The sequence below is a fragment of the Megascapheus bottae genome, chromosome 20 (genome assembly GCF_031878675.1).
Source record: "Megascapheus bottae isolate mThoBot1 chromosome 20, mThoBot2.hap1, whole genome shotgun sequence".
Taxonomy (NCBI): Eukaryota; Metazoa; Chordata; class Mammalia; order Rodentia; family Geomyidae; genus Megascapheus; species Megascapheus bottae.
Genome location: NC_143528.1, coordinates 2659650 through 2677609, shown reverse-complemented (window position 1 = coordinate 2677609; position 17960 = coordinate 2659650). Strand labels below are relative to the sequence as shown.

Sequence of the window (17960 nt, the reverse complement as noted above, 5' to 3'; positions counted from 1 at the left end):
TGTTAGTGATGCCACCGTCCTTATCCTTCACTACTGGAGTCTGCAGTTTGTAGTTACTTCAGATGATCTGCTTTCATTAGTTTCTGGTGGCAGTTTTCAGTGCTGTTCGTGTCTTAGGAAGATAAAAGGGGGTCATGGATGAAAATTAATCTCGATAATAAAAAATACAATAAAAAAGCAAATTAAGTAATCTTGTTTTAACTGGGTTGAGTGAGAGATGCCTGTTACATCACTACATTGAGAGTCTGGACTTATACATCAGAGATACAGACAGACAGGCAGGCAGATAGACAGGCCCAGAGACATAGACACAGAGACAGACAGACAGACAGACACACACACACACACACACAAAGTTAGGTTAGATGTCTTGCCTAGTTTGTTAATATCAAAGAACAGACAGCCAAGCTAGAAATGGTTTCTGTATCCTCTGTGTGACAAAACGTACTCGACCATATTACCAAGCAGAATTTGGAAAGGAATCGTGAATAGGCAAAGCTCCAGTGTCAGTTGTCAGCTTTATAACCTACCGGTTCCCTAAAATATATCACACTCCACCACGAACCGTGCCCTCTTGTGTGTTCTAGTGATATCTTCCTGATGTTGCCGACATCTGTGTACCCCACCCAAGTTCTAGTTCCAACCTTTAACAAAAGAGCAGAGCTACTTTCTTTGCAATGATCTTCCACAGTCCTATCCATCATTAAATATATATGATGAAAGGAAAATAGACAGTTTTACCAAGGGCAATTGAACATTTTATCACAACTGCTTATTCTAAACAATTTATATAAATATTTCTACTTCCAATTGCCAAGAGTCTTTTTGTCATGTATGCTACACAGTAATTCCTTATGCTGTAGCCACAGGAGATTCTTTTTACTTATCCATGCTCTTTCTGAGGAAACAGATCATTGTATCTTTCCCTTCCAAGTCATTTCAGTATATAGGTAAAACCATGTATTCTCCAGGTGATATTTTAATGCTTACTATCCCAGATACAATTCATGCTAGGCAAATATTAGTCATCTACACATATGATGCTAGGGTGTTTTCATAAGAGGCATATGGTTCTCTTTAAAGATCTATTGATTTAAAGATTTATCATTTACATGTTTTGTTATATGTCTAAAGCAAAGACATTGAGAATACCATCTATTAATAAGTTCACATTTTTTGAGAAAATGAAAAGCATATGAAGTCATTATATCATTCCTTCCTTCATTCAATAACTAGAGACAGGTTTTCTCTGTGTTTATCTAGGCTGGTGCCAAATTCCTTGGCAAAAGTGACCCTCCTGTTTCAGCTTGAGTTGTTGAGACTATAACTGTATATTACTCTACCAAGCCCTGTTTATTTATTTATATTTAAAGCCCTTCTGGGAGCAAGAAGATGTGATTTTTTTCTCCCTTTGGCAGAAATGGTGTTATTTAACACCATTATTAGTATCCAGAGGTGCTTTAGTAGCATTTATTCACCTGGTTAGGTTGTATCATCTTTCATAGAGTCCTCTGTTCTATGTTTCTAGTTTGTCTCTTTCCTCTCAGTTCAGCACTTACTGCTATCACACATGCACAGCTTTTTTTTGTAGACATCATTTCCCTGAAGTTGAGAGTGTGAGAACTAAGGTGAGTTCGGTCTGAATATGGGTCTCCTCAGAGCTCCTGCTCCTGCCCAAGGGCTCTAGGTAGTTCTCAAATTTCTCTGCTTTACTCTTTCCTCAAATGGCTTGTCCCGTGGGCTTCAAAACAGATACTAAGTGGCTTCCAAGCAACCTCAACCAGCTCCCACAATTCATTAAAGTCAAAATCTCCTGGTATAGACCAGAGAAGGAGAGGGTAGGAAGAGTATTGTGAGACAGGAAGAGAAAGAGAAAAAGAAATGAGAAAAGGAAGGAAAGAAGGAAGGAGAGAAGGAGCGGAGGGAGGAAGGAGGGAAAAAGGAGGTATCTTGCTTACATTTTTCAGATCTTCACTAATCTCTCCCTTCCTCCAATTCCTTTATGCTTACATAAAACCACATTTAAATGTCCTTTATTACGTGTAATCTGTTAACTTAGTTTCCTTGACTAGAGTACAGGATTCTTGAAGGCAGAAATCATACACTCAGCTTTGGCTATATTTTTACAATAACAGACACTTAGGCAGACACACAGTAAATACACCAAATTAAAATGAATTGTTTTCAAATATGAGGTCTCTAGCAAAAGAGGAACATGCCAGGAAAGCACAACTACATCTGCTATCTAATTCAAAGGTAACAGAGGCAATTCATCTTCTTTTAAGCATTACTAGTAAGAGAAGCAATGTTAAATGTGAAAAAAGATAAGGAAAAGAAATGCTTCTAAATAAGACTTTAGAATTTAAGTCAGAACTATGTCTTATGAAATGATTCCACATGAATAGCTCTGCCTGACTCTTTAATATATTTCCCTTTATCTTCAACTCTATAGACCAGTAGATTTGAAGGTAAAAAAAGATGACATGATTTATCACACTGTTTTGGCTTTGTCCTTAAAAGTAGGTGTCAATAACTCTGAAAATTAGTCTACAAGTTGGGAATATGGAAGAAGTCTAGGAAGAAGCAGAAGGGCCTTTTAGGCAATCCCAGTTCCAACTTCTGCTTCCTGGAACCAGGTCTTCTCTAAGGGCAACTTCAGACTTCCACCCAGTGACCAATGAAGGACAAATTTCTTCACTATCCCACCTCAGGCTTTCTCAGACTCTTATACACCACGTAACTGTTGTTGACCCACCTTTATCAGACTTCAAAGGCAATGAAACTACTAATCCCCTGCTTTAACTCCAACAGTATGGAATGACTGGGACATGTCAGTCCAGCTACAAACTTACTGTAGTTTCAAAATACTTAAAACTGTCACATTATGAACACCAAACCAGAGAAGCCTCAAACTATGTCAACAAGAGAACCTAGAAATACATTTGTGCAGAAGATAATGCCTCACCCATTGGATTTTGTATCTGAAACCTCTTGGTAAGTCTACAGTATATTGAAGAAGGTATTACTTTAGGCTTGCCTGACTCAGAAGCCAAACAAGACACATCAACCCCTGCCATTTTAGTTTCCTCTTTCTTGCATTGTACATCATTGAATGCTATCCTTTATACATTGTTCAACTTCTCACAGATAACATTCTGTTATTTGCCACTTGTGCCTCTTGTACAATCATCTCTACATGGAACATATATGAGAAAGTAGGTGAAAATTTTATCCACTGAGAGGATAAAATTACTTAGTGGAGTGTACAGACAGGAATATATGACTTTGAAAGAAGAAAGCAATGCCCTGAATTCCCCTCTTAAGGCAGGGACAGTGTCACAACCTGTCCATCCCTTACGAGAATGGAGAAATGGCTCATAACTAGCAGGGAACATTTTGCATGGTATTCAATGACTTTAGTCATTCACACTTTCTGTTGGCCTCTCCCCTAATTAAACAGTGGAGAAAAGAAAGATTTTAATTGTTGAACATCCATCGTGGGCACAGGATATTTTAATCAAATGATCCAAGAATAATCTGACTTTGAAGTTAAAAGAAAAACCACCTGCAGAGAGAGTAGAAACTTTGCACTGAACAATAAAGTTGTTCGTGTTAACAAAATCTAGGTTCCAGTCTTACACTTTTATCCGAATACTATAACTTCTCATCGGTTCCTTAAATGATATCATACAAAGTGTTAGAACAAAAGGAAGAATAATTCCAGTGATTTTCAACAGAAATTGGTCAGATAAACATTTCTAATTACCTTTCTTTTATCACAAAGGTCATTCATTCTTAGCAGAATCTTCAGTGCTGGTTTCTCCCCTTATGTAAGCGTGATAATACATATGATCAGGTGTCAAAAGATTTAAGTCCTCATGGATAAGTAATGAAGGCTTTTCAAAGAAGACACAGAAACTTGTGGATTTATGAGTACAGATAGTAAATTCCCTTAGGTAAGGCTTTTGGGTGGTATTTCTATGATCACCTGTGAACAAAACAACAGGTGCTGTCTCCCCACTGCCATTTCATCATATCTAATGTCTGTTCTTTACTCTGAGGTTGCTCTTTTCCCACTTTCTGAGTCAGATTCCAGGCCACATTGAGTACAAAGCACTCCACTGTCTAGAATTTACCCAATTAGGGGTATCATCACACTAGGGTCCACAGCAGCTCCACTGTGGGGCTGTTTGCCCATATCCACCATCTTGGCAATGCTCAATCGGTTTCACAACCAACCACTATCATTGTGAAGCATTCTTGCACATGCTCTGTAATTCTGATGGACCCAAGAATTGGAGGGTCTTTTTATTGCATTATAAACTTAGTCCTTAGATATCTAAGTAATGGGCATTTCAAGGACCAGAAATGCAATTCGATGATTTGGCATTGTCTGCTAAGGGACTGAGAAACTAGCATATACCGGGTCTCTTAGTAAATATTTTGTAAATGACTGAGACAATCAGTGAGTGCTCTGGTACTTCTTTGTTGTGACATGCAGGCTCACTGAAAATCCTCACTTCAACTAGCTCCAAATTCACTATGGAAACACTAGGCTGATTAGCTTTTGATACTGAGTTAGGTTTGAAATACAAGCTGTTTTTCAATGTATCCATGTAATTAAACCTAAAAAACAGTGACAAGTCTTTCACTGTAATGTATTCCTAACATGCTGGTACAAGGGCCTAACTTCCTTTAGGACACTTACAAAGGGTCAACTGATAGTGTTCATTACACTCACAGGGGTGATGAGTTCCTCAAATTACACCTGGTTCTGTCCTCATCTTACCATGCAAGTTACAATTTACTTTCTGGACTCTTACATGATATAGAAGAGCAAAATTATGACATTTGATTACAAGACTAAGAAATTGAAACTTGGGTCACAATTTGCTAGTAGGAATGCTCCTGAGAAATCTCAATCTCCTTTTACACAGTTTCCTTGAATAGGAATTATGCTGATCCAAAGCTGGATTTAAAATGAAAAACTAACCCAACAAGAGTTACCTACACAATGACTCAAGGTGACCATTCTAATTGACTTTTAAAGGCACGTAGATTCTAACTTAGTAAGCTGTCTGCCTTGAGAATCTGAGCTACCAGTAAGGTTTTTTTATATTGTTTATTCATTATCAGGGAAATAAAATCAGAGACCTAAAATTAATCTATTGAGGGCATTTATAAAATCCTTTTCTACAACAGAAATAAGTTGAGTGGTGATGGTTTTGGAAATCAAATAGAAGGTACACATATTATCCTGTTGGGTGTCTTTAAAAGGCAAGGCACTTATATAAGAAAGAGAAAAGATAGCTGTCTCTGAAGAGAACAATAGCACCAGCGGATATGGATAGAACTTTGAACTTATGTCCGAGAGCTTGAAATATCACCAACATATCTGAAAGCTAACTTCACAGTTTTGATGCATATTTGACTACTCAACATGAAATGGCACCCTTTATATTTTTTTCTGTAACTATAAAAGTTATTTTTTTTAAATCGGCTATTTCCTATTTGTTGTTTAGAATTACTGAGGGCATCAGTATGAATACAAATTTATAGTCTGACATAGATCTGGATTCTAGCCTCCCTTAATACAATGCAAACTTGAATAGATCTTTCAAATAAGATTTTAAAAAACTCTTTAAAACATTTATTAGTAAGTTATGATGAGTAACTAGTCAATATTAAGTGGGTTTCCATATATAACGATCATTTTCTTTAAGAATAAAACACCCTTCTAATTGTGGGGGGAAAATGCATTTGACAAATATTAACTGCTCAGTTAGATTTAATTGGTTAATGTTAAGATTATCCAGAATCTAGTATAGGCAACAGTGAATAAAAATTGCAATGTAAAAAGGTGATGTGCATTTTACTTATGAGAAGAAAAATGCAAATATAGAAGAAGGTTAAGGTACTCTACCTGGAAACTTTGTTGTTTTTTTTTTTTTCCAGTCCTGGGCTTGAGCTCAGGGCCTGAGCCCTGTCCTTGGACTTTCTCAAGGCTCTCATCACTTGAGCTTTAGCACCACTTCTGCCTTTTTTGTATGTATGTGGTACCGAGGAAGGGAACCCGGGCCTCGATGCATGCTAGGCAAGCACTCTACCGCTAGGCCAAACTCCTGGCCCTCCACCTGGTAACTTTCACAGACTGCCTGGGAAATGATTTCAGGAAACTGACCTAGGAACACAGGAACACAGTTCAGTTCCTTTTCTTTATTTTCAAGGTTTGCAAGGAGAGGTATCTGGAGAATAAAGTGCTAATTGCACATAGTTGGCAATGAAACTGGAAATCAAAGACATAATTAAAATGGGGAGCTGAATAAGTGAGAAATTGGGGTATGCTAATTACATCATGAAAGTTTTCAGAAAACATCCTTTCTGATAGTACAGGATGGGATATCAAAATTGAAGTTGTTGCATAAAACAAAGTCCAAGGCACCAAGAAAGAATGAGAATCACTTTGGTGATGTGTCACTCTTTATAATCCCCTGCCTAGTTAAAGTCAAGATATAACCCGAGCAAGTTGAACTTGTATGTGACAATTCAGAGTCCTTACTTTGAGTGAGAAATTAAGAGTATGGAAAAATATAAGAATGAAGAATATAAAAATGAAAAATTATGGATAATGTCACTCTTAGAGAAAAAAAAGTATTATGGGCCATTTTAACATTCAAGTACCCATTCTCCAAGGCTAATTTCTAATTAATTGCTAATGAATTAATTTCTAATAAGTTCTAATCAATTTATAATGAATTAATTTTGAATGAATTGCTCCATGGCAAGCTTTATCAAATTTAATAGTTAACAGTTAAGTATTTTTGTAGGAGTTCTTAAAATTTAATCCTGACCATAATAACTTTTGATAAGCAATGTTTTTCTTTTCCCTTTCTTTGTGCCAGTCCTGGGGCTTGAACTCCAGGCCTGGGAACTGACTTTGAGCTTTCTCAGAGCTAGTACTCTACCACTTAGGCCATAGCAAGGATCAAACCCAGGGTTTTGTGCCTGCTAGGCAACCATTCTAACAATAGGCTACTCTCCTGGCCCACAATGCTCTATGACTTGAGCCATGGCTCCAGTTCTAGCTTTTCGGTAGTTAGCTGGAGATAAGAGCCTCATAGTCTTTCCTTCCAGGATTCGCTTTGAACCAAGATACCATACCTCAGCCTCATAAGTAGTTAAGGTTACAAGCATGAGACATGGGTGCCTAGTTTGATAAACTTTTTGTTATATGCTGCACATTTCAGGGACATGAGAAGTGATAGTGAATGAAGGTATGTGGTGAACATGCTCAGTCATAGTTAATAGACCGTAGAGTCAGTAATGCTGTCTTGTCCCAGTAATGCTTCCTTGCATTCACCCACCACCATGATCTTTCCTGACAGCTCAGGTCTGTGTACAATCACACACCATTCTTAAATATAGGATGGTTTGTGCTTCTTCTGTTCATCATATGTTGATTTTATTGGAATCACTGGACTGCTTGTTGTACCAGTAGATTATAAACTTGTAGAGAGCTAAAATTCTCTGTTCTACCCAGGACCTGTTTTAAGGTCTCATACATAGTCAGATAGTTGAGTCTCAATAGATTTTGACTAAGGATAGAAGTAGATGAAGTGAAGAGATATTCCTTCAGTTATTCAAACCCTCACCCTCTCCATGTCATGGCCACAAGTATGCCATTGTAAAAGGACTCAGAGCTGAAAGAGAATTACAGTGAGCAGTGCAAAGGCAGGTTTCTAAGCATATCTCACTTGCCCGATTTACTTCCTAGTGAAAGCTGATAACATAAACTGGTGTTTTTCATATATTAATTAGGATTCCTGACATTTTTGCTCCATAATAACTTTTAAGAGATCAGTCAAATGCCAGCAAAAGTCATTATTTTATAAATGTTTTTGTAAAAGTCAGTGGCAGCTCAAGATAGTTTAAGGGTTGATATACTCTATATTTTATTATTTTAAATGCACAATATGTATAACAAGTGTGATATTCTGTAACATGTGCACAGAGTATAATGTTCAAATCAGAGTAGTCAATCTCTCAACTCCTTAAACTCTACAATAAATTTTTAGTTAGCACATAATGACTTTTTGTCGATCATGGGGCTTGAACTCTGGGCCTTGGTGCAGTCCCTGAGCTATTCAGCTTAAGGCTACCACCCTACTCCTTGAGCCACAGTCCTACTTCCTGTTTTCTGGTGATTAATTGGAGATAAGACTCTCTTGGACTTATCACTGGCAAGGCTGGCTTTGAACCATGATCCTCAGATCACAGCCTCCTGAGTAGCTAGGATTAAAGGTATGAGCCCCTCCACCTGGCTTATATCATGATTTTTTTTAAAAAAAATAAATTTTGATGAAATATATCAGGAGGATTTTTTTTTTGTAATTTACAGAAGTCCAGCAAGCTGACTGACCAGGTGAGAGCCAGGGTCTACTTAGAAACTTCTTTATCTCCTTCTTAGTTATCTCTGTTCCATTCAGAAGCCAGAACTTGAGCTCAGTAACTACAACATGAAATGAAGTTAAAATGAGTTTCTTTCTCATCTTCCTCTTTAAGCAATTAACTTTTCCCCTTTCCACTAAATCACAACCATCGAGGACCTGGGAGTTTGGCCTAGTGGTAGAGTACTTGACCTTTCAAGTCATTAGAGAATGTTAAATGTAGTGTGGACCTTGACTACATCTACTCAGATTTCAAAGCAGGTGTTGATGTTCAGTGAGGAAGATGACAAAACAACACAGGGAAAGAAATAACTAAAATACATAAAATGTAAAATATATAAAATATAAAAATGTGAATGAGTCTTAAAGTCATAATGCTATGTGACAGAAGCCAGGCAGCAAAGAGTGAACATCATATTTTCCATTAAATTCTAGAACAAACAAAACTAAGTTACATTGACAGATATAAAAGATGGTTGCGCTGGGCGTCAGTGGCTCATGCCTGTAATCTTAGCTACACAGAAGGCTAATATCTGACGATCACTGTTCAAAGACAGCTCAGGCCTAAAAGTTCGTGAGACTCTTATCTCCAATTAACCACCAGGAAAACAAGTGGTGGTGTGGCTCAAGTGGTAGAGCACTAGCCCTGAGCAGCTCAGGGACAACACCTAAGGCCAGAGTTCAACCATGACCCACCAAAAAAAAAAAAAAAAGAGATGGTTGCCTAGGGTCAGGATCATTATAGATCTGATATTTGCCAAAAATGGCTCTCAAGGAACATATGGTGGTTATAAAAATCTTCTATTTCTTGATTGAGTGGGGTCCCATAGCATAGAGTACTTTCTAAACTCATCTAGTTGTATACCTAAATCCATGAATTTCATTCCAATTGCATCCCAAATGATTTGTTTAAAAATAACTTTTTTTATATCTGAACATGCTTTGCTTGAACTCTTTTTTCATATATTTTTATTGTGATTAACAGAAGGGTTACATTATATTCACCAGATAGAAGGTGCATTACTTCACATACATTGATACCCTTTCTCATGTCATGGTCCTCATTCCCCCCTCACCCCCACTGCCGCTCATGTTGTTTTTCTCCCTTCCCTACCCAATTTCAAATAACCCATCAAGCATATATACAACATATCAGATAACATGGTGAAATACTGTAACAATATGAGATAACTAAGGGACAGCAAAAGAGATGAGAGATAGCATAGTACATTAAGGACAACAATCACTCATTATATGGCTTTTGTTTCTATATCCTGGAGGTCCTTTCATTTAGCATCATACTATCTGGCCTTATGTATCTAGTTTTGTTCTATTGTAAATCTCTGCTAGGAGAGCCCAAGGTTTCTACTGATTATGACAAATGAGGGAAACCATTGAGCCTATGTTCCTTTGAGTCTGGCTACTTCACTTAATATGATCAAAAATAACTTTTAACATTGCTCAGATTCTAGTTATCTGCCTGCCAAGCCATTCTTATTTGGTTCTACCACTCTCTTAATTCTTTTTTATTTTAAATTGTTGCAAATATACTGTCTGAATCAAGTCAGTAAATGTCTTGTACCATTGCTGTCTGGTTCTGGGTGACTAAAGGAACCTGAATCACACAGAACACGAGAGGTATTCTGAGGCCCACGCTTAAATCTTTGAAATTAAATTATCAGTTCAGAACCACTCTGGAAGCAGTTATGATTCATGCAGATTTAAAGCAAGACAAATAATGACTACAAGTCCCCCAAGAAAAAATGTGGGGAGAAAATGAATAAGCCAAAGAATATTAGGTGTCCTTTGTAATTCTAAAAGCAATATGAAAAAGAGAAGGAGCCTCCCATTTAGTTCTTTTCACATCTGCTGAAGGGCCTAATCTAGGCACGTACTATAATTATAATGTGTCTCTAGGTATGGCAAAAGTGTGCAAGTGAGACAGAAAAAACTGAGCTGCTAAAATGTCTATTAGTGCCATATACCAATAGATATGCAGGTTCTTTTTTATTCCTTTGAGCATCTCTGACACTTCTCTACAGATGACTATTGTTTTCATTACAGAAGTTAGGTCCTGTTTTGTCTGTGTTTAGCCTCAGAGAAGAGAAGGCTTTTGACAGAAGTGGGCCTGCTATGTTCTGGTATTAAAGGCAGGGCTGTATAGAAAGCAGCCATCAGCGTACAGGTTCTGATGCAGTCTAAACTGCTGCTGTAATGGGCATTTTATTTACCCCATCTCAGCCTTTGGATGGATAGACTGAGCTCCAAAACAAGCCCATTTTCTGAGAGTAGAGCTGTTATTCACAACCAGGATCAAATAATAAACAAGCAAAGAATATGCCTTGAATTTTAGTCTTTCTCCTGAGCTTTTCCAAGCAGCTTACAATTTATACTCTTTGGGAAAGGAAAGTTATATTTCCAATACTTTTCTTCACTTTGACATCTCCAAACTTTACCTACATATGTTTTATATGTTTGTAGAAAAATTGCTCTTGAAGACAAAAGGAGAATACTAAATTTCCAAAGTCATTGGATTTCTGGTTAATACCAGTAACCTCTGAGGCCTTTGTCATAAGAGTTCATACCACTTAAAGAGAACTACAGAAAAAGCAAAGAATATAACTGTTCATGGTTTCTTATCAAGTGAAGATATGGATTTAAACTTTGCTCCTAATTTTTGGTCCGTCTGAATGATTCTCTTAGACACTCTTGTTTCATTTTCAGCCAAGTAATGATAACTTTTATATCCTTTGCTTCTAGGTAATATAATGTCCTGAGGCCCAATATGTTCCCTAAGCTCAAATTTAAGGACATTAAATGAGAATTGCTCATTACGCTGTGATATACACTCATGTGCTTTTAAATTTCCTTTTAATCATTTGTACTAATTGACAGGCTAGATCCCCTAGAAGCCCTGAAATATCTGCTAATGGGCAATTGCTTTATATGTCAGTGTGAACATTTGCATTTCTAAACTTTTTACTCTCATTAGATAGATAATAATTCTCTTGCTATTTAACAATGAAGAGAAGTTTGATTGCCATTATGTGATTGGTCACAGTTGCCAAAAAAAAGGAAGAGTCCATGTCTATAGAACTAAACCAGCAAAGAACAACATGAAAAAACTAGACTTGTTCAGTAATATAATAATGGTAAGTGTCATAATGGGCAGATAATTTGACTTTTGCTCTTGGCTCTGCAACTAATCATTTTTAGGGCCTCAGATAAGTCACTTAATTTCTCTGAGATTCAATTTTCTAACCTATAAAATGGAGATGAGGACGGGTTCTCAGCTGCAGGAATGCTGTGCACTTTGGAAAGAATGGTTATGAAACATTTTAGTGAATGGTTGTTTTCCAGACACACAGGTTCCATTCTATCACCAGTAGTGGCATCATCACCATCATCACACTCATCACCAGAACAAAGTAAAGGACAGTCTAGAGAAAGGTGTCTGGAAGATTACTTGTGGAACATGGCAAGTCAATTCTACGATGTGTTACTTTCCTAAGACTGTCAATAAAAAGAAAAGTATCCCAAACAGTAGCTTCCAACAACAAAAATCTATTATTGTAGGCAACAGAAATTCCAACTTCTAGAGGCCAGTTGTCTGAAATCAAAATATCATCAGGTCATACTCCCTCAAAGCCCTGAGGGTAGACCTCTGCTTGGACGTGCCCAGATCCTACAGGCTCTGGTGTAAGTGGTTTGGGACACACAGGCTAAGGATTTGTCTATACAAAGCCTTCTCCTTTGCACAGGCAAATTTCTCTTTCTTTAAAGAGAGTAGTTTTTTATTTTTTATTTTTGCCAGTCTTGGGTATAAGCTCAGGGCCTGAGCACTGACCATAGATTTTTCCCAAGGCTAAGGCTCTACTACTTGAGCCACAGCACCGCTTCTGGCTTTTTTCTATGTATGTGATACTGAGGAATTGAACCGGGTCTTCGTGCATACTAGGCAAGCACTCTACTACTAGGTCAATCTTCTAGTCCCAAGGTTTTGAATGTGAACGCCCTTTTCTCTACCCAGGAGGACATCCTCTAGTGTCCTAACTCATGTATGCGAAGAGCCTATGCAGATCAAGGTCATCTTCTGAGGTGGTAAGTGCACATGAATTTCAGAGGCATGAAGTAACCTGCAGTATGTGCAAACTTGCAGCTTTAGTAACATGATTGTCTGAGAACATGTTCTGGGAAGGATTTTAAGGGTGAATTTGGTCCAAGAGGAAAAGTATCAGCAGTACAGCAAGGACCTGGAGCCTGATACACAGTTAGCATCTTCTTGTCTTCCTTTATTGTAGATTCATGAGAAAATAAAGACCTGAAGACTAACTGTCTAGGGTCACTCAATGACAGTCACATTAGAAATTAAATCTCCTGACTCAAAATTTAGTACTGATGACACTACATAATTTAGTAGTCTTCAAATTATTTTAATACTTCTGTAAATATTCTTAACAAATATAAATGTAAAACCTAGAAAATGAATGGCAGTTAAATATGTATGCTCATTTAAATGTTTAGGTAAGGAGGATTAAGTCTATTTGGCTGATTTTTATTTCTAGCTGTGCAACTGAAATCAGTTCAACCTTACAATTGAAAAAAATATACATCTTGTTGAGTTTAATTAAGGAATGTGTGAAACTTCAGTAAATATTGAAGAATCTGGCTGATGGAATGCTAGTATCAGAAAGAACACACTTTAAACAAAAGGAAGTATTGCTAGGGACAGAAAAGGCATATCAAAATGACAGAAAGGTTAATTTTAAAAGGCCCAATTCAATAAGAATATAGAACCCTAAATTTGTAAACATCTAATAGTACACTTAAAACATAACAAAAATGTACAGAATTAAAAGGGTAGATGAGGATATCTATACCTACAGTTCCAAGTTTTGTTTTTATTTGGCAAGTCCTGGGGCTTGAACTCGAGGCCCAGTCACCGTCCTTGGGGCTTTTTCAAGGCTAGTGCCTCAACCACTTGAGCCGTAGCACCAATCCCAGCTTTTTCTGTGTATGTGTTACCAAGGAATCAAACACAGAGCTATGTGCATGCTAAGTAAGCACTCTAACACTAGGCTATACACCTGGCCCAAATTTGAAGTTTTTAATCACCAGCTTCTCCCAAGTGGAAGAAAAAAATAATCAGGAAATGACATATAACATTTAAACTAGATTAAAAATGACTTTATTCGTATTTAGGGCAATTTACTCAAATGACATTTTTTTTTCAACTGAACATAGAATTTTATCAGAGAAAAACAATTTGCCTTCTTCATAGAGCAATGTTTTAGAAATTTTAAAATCATTTAGGTTATGTTCTCTGACAACATCAGATTCAGATACAAATTAACCAGAAATGGTTTTTGTAGAAGAGTCCTATATTTATAACTATACATCTATACAAATTCATATACACATATGTATACATATATTATATTCTTATATATGTATTTTTGCAGGTCCTGGACCTTTCACTTAGGCTTGGATGCTGTCTTTGAGCTTTTTTTTTTTTTGTCAAGACTAATGCTCCACTTCCCAATTTTGGGTGGTTAATTAGAAATTAGTCTCAAGACTCTCCTGTCTGGGCTGGCTTCAAACTGATCCTCAGATCTCAGCCTACTGATTGTTCTAGATAATACAATATTGTAATAACTAAATAATATGTGAAAGAAAGAAATAGTCATTATTTACAAAATACATCACTTTTGCATAGAAAATCCTCAAATTACTTTCTAAAAGATTGAAAAAGTAAACTTTCCAAAGCCACTGGTTATACTTGGGAATACATTTCCTGTGTTTATGCTAGAAAATGAATATTTAAAGAAAAACTTTAAATGCCTTCATTCAAATGCCGGTTTCCTCTCATATTGTATAAATCTGTCATTTTTTAAAATAATCTCATTTATCTTTGCATCCTCAAACAGGAAATTCTTTGAAAAAAATCTAAATGAAGATGTGCAAGACTTCTGCAGAAACATCTATAAAATATTATTGAAAGAATTGAAGAAGATACAAATAAATGTTTATGTTTTGAAGACCCACTTGCCTGAAAGGTTATTTGAGAAAGCTGACAACTTGACTATAAAATTTATCTAGAAATACAAAGGAATGAGAGTAGTAAAGATGATCCTGAATATGAAAGATAAATTTACACTATTAGGTATCAAGACTTACTAAGTAGATGAAGTACTATAATAGCAGAATAAAAAAAGACAGATGGATCAGTGAGATACAATTCATAGGACACACTGACAAGCACATAACTATATGTGTATATATATGCAAATCATCCGAGTCACACACACACAAAGATTTATTGTAATCTTCTTTTCAAGAACTGTATTGTATCTATAGGTATTTGTTCAGAAAAATAATCTTGAATTTAACCTTTCAATTATACATAAAATTAATACTGGATGAATCAAAGACTGGTATTTGTAACAATATAATATGCAGACAGTAGCATTTATTTTAAAGAAATGAAAATGATAAATGAAAATCCTTAGCACCCAAAAAATGTTAATTATAAAATGACTGGTAAATTAGAAATTGTACATTTTTAGAAAACGATGACCATTTACAACTTATTATGAAAATAAGGGTGTGGGTATGTAGGTCAAGGGAAGACACTTATATATCAAGGGCAAGGCCTTGAGTTCCATTCTCAGAACATCAAAATTTAAAAAGAAATAGATTAATTTTTTAAACAGGAGAACCAGGCATAACTGGCTCATGCCTGTTTTCCTACTACTCAAGAGGCTGAGATCGGAGTATCGAGGTTCAAAGCCAGCCTGGGAAGGAGAGTCTGCAAGACTCTTATCTCCAGATAAGTACCAAAAAGCTGAGAATGGTGCTGTGGCTCAAAATGATAGAGGGCTAATATTGAACACTGAAGCTCAGGGGCCAGTCTCAGACCCTGATTTCAAGCCTCAGTACCAGCACCAAAAAGAATAGAAAAGAAAGAAACAGGGAAAATATTTATAATCACTTCACATATAAATATTTGCACACACATATTCATATACATGTTAGAAAAACATATGTCATGTCTGAATTAGGTATAAAAAAGTAGAGGAGACTTTTAGAATGGGATAAGTACAAGAATCACTATCTTCATATTCCTTTATAGCACTCTGCCATTGGAGAGCAAGTTTGTGTTTTTGAGATAGAAATGAACTGTCTTGTTGAAAGGAGAGACGGTAGTACAGTGGGTGTATCAGGTGTACCCTTCTGAAGTCATGTGCATTCCTTGAATCACTGTAGGGATGGGGTGCTATCTTTTTCCAATATAACAGAATTCTCTACTATCTTTTCTGTCTCCAGATAGTTTGTATAGTTGAGTAATAAGGAGTAAGGGGAAGCAAAAGTTAGACTCTGAAACTCTTTGAGGCTTAGTTTTCTCATTTAAGATGAGTCAGTAACATTTGTTTCAGAGGTAGTTCTGAGGATTAAGTGAGATAATAAATGGGAAAATACTGAGCACAGATTTCATCACAGAAGTTTTATATGCACAAATGGGTAGATAAACATATCTCCAAAGCCAGTGGTACAGTCTACATAGGTTATTGATGTAATAAATGCCACATAAAGTCACCATTATCAACTTTTGTCTACTTACTAAGGGTGATGAATACATACCCCCCAAAATGATAAATTAAAACTTATTGGCACAGGTATATCTGTGTCAATACCTTGGACAGATAGTAATTAGGTTATCCATGGTGCCACTTATACATTATTAATTAGAGATGTGATAAAAACAGATTCTTTGGGAGTTAGTATCTAATAGTCAATGTAAGTACTCTAAATATTTCACAATGAATCAGGGAAGATCTTTTTCTTTTAAAGGATTAATATGATAAAAAATCCTCGTGGGTGGACCAGGCAAAGCAATTCGTAGAACTGGCTTTTCCTGTCACGGGATAGCAGAATATTGTAGAGATTCTGCAAAGAAAGCTAAGGGTCAGACACACTCCAGGCTTACATTTCCTTACCTGAGCCAGACTTCTGACTTTTACCTTTTTCTAATATCTTTGCAAAACAATTTTCTTGCCTAGAATACTCCTTTAATTATCTAACTGGAAAATGTTATTACTGTTTTTGGAAAAATCACACAGGCATTCTGTCAAAACCTTGGCAAAGTTCCTAACAAGTGCTGAGAAGTATCATAGGCACCAGAGATATGATGCTGAACAGTCAGACCAGGGTCCTTCCTTGTGGGTTCTATCTCTGCCTCATTTTCCCAAGAAAGCATACTAATTTGCTCCCTTCTCAGAGCTGAAAACACATGGCACTAGAGAACAGTTTACACATTTACAATTGCCAGGGTTTCCACATGAGGAAGGTGTTGGTTTACTCACCCATTTTTTTCCCAGTGTACAATTGGGAGTGTGAAATATAATGAGGACTACATTAATGTTTCTTCCATGAAACTATGCATTGTTCATGAGGCCTTGATAATTTAAATTTGCTAAACAATTTTATAAAACATTTTAGAAAAATAGAAACTAATTATGTTCAGGAAAATTCCATCATTTTGAGACAATTTTTACTTTTGCTCCTCAGCATTTTATTAACAGCTTTAGCAGATGCCTTTAAATGTTCTCTGAATGCTGTTAGTGATATTAAACAAATGCACAGTATGAATGGAGGTGAAATGATGTCTCATCAGCCTTTTGCAATTTAAAATCATGAGAATCTTTTGAGAAAAAAATAGAACAAGCTTGCATTTAATTGGAAATTGCCATGTATATAAATGACTTAATATACCAAAGAATCTGTTAATTTTTTATAACAATAGACAAAATTCATCCAGGAAGTGAAAGTGATGGAAGATATTCATGTAATTTATCTTCACAATATCAAAATTTTGTACATCTTACGAATAGAAATAACAGTGTTTACTTAAATATACCACAGGCCTGTAAGTTTCCTCAAAATCATAAAAATGTACCAAGTTACCTTTGAAAGAATGCAAGAAACAAAATTCTAGTACTTTGAGAAACAATAAGTGACATAAACACCAAGGTAATTTAGATTAAGAGATATAATTCCAACTATTTATTTTGCAATAAAGATGTTAACCATTAGTCATCTTGCAAAAAAATACATAGAAAAATACTGCAGAATGAGAATCTGAAAGTACATACTTGGTCTGATGTTTGGATCCCTTCAGGTGGGCATGGTACTGTTCTATGGAATTTAGGGACACACTGCAGATGGTACATCTATAATTGCGCCTGAGACCTGTGGATGATAGACAGGCATGTTAGTGTATCTTGTTGTCAGTCAAAAGAATGAATCCTGGTTTGTCCACAATTTGAGGAACAGAGGAAATGGGAGACTTCTGGTATACTCTGTCCATCATATTTAAGATCCTTTCCCCAGATCCAAGCCAACAGGTCCCACAGAAGAAGTAGGAATCTGAATATGCAGAAGCAGCCTACTACATCTCTGGATGACTTAGCTAAGGCAAAATGTTTCTGGACATTTTATAGCCCAAAGAAAGAA

General features: G+C 36.3%; 1 protein-coding gene across 1 annotated transcript in view; it reads right to left on the bottom strand.

Moving 5' to 3' along the window:
- Window positions 1–17960, bottom strand: part of Zmat4 (zinc finger matrin-type 4) — a 341626-nt gene that overhangs the window by 29818 nt on the left and 293848 nt on the right. The window contains exon 5 of the mRNA XM_090353748.1: window positions 17600–17696. Within this exon, the coding sequence (XP_090209874.1) occupies window positions 17600–17696 (97 nt within the window). The remainder of the gene's footprint in view (window positions 1–17599; window positions 17697–17960) is intronic.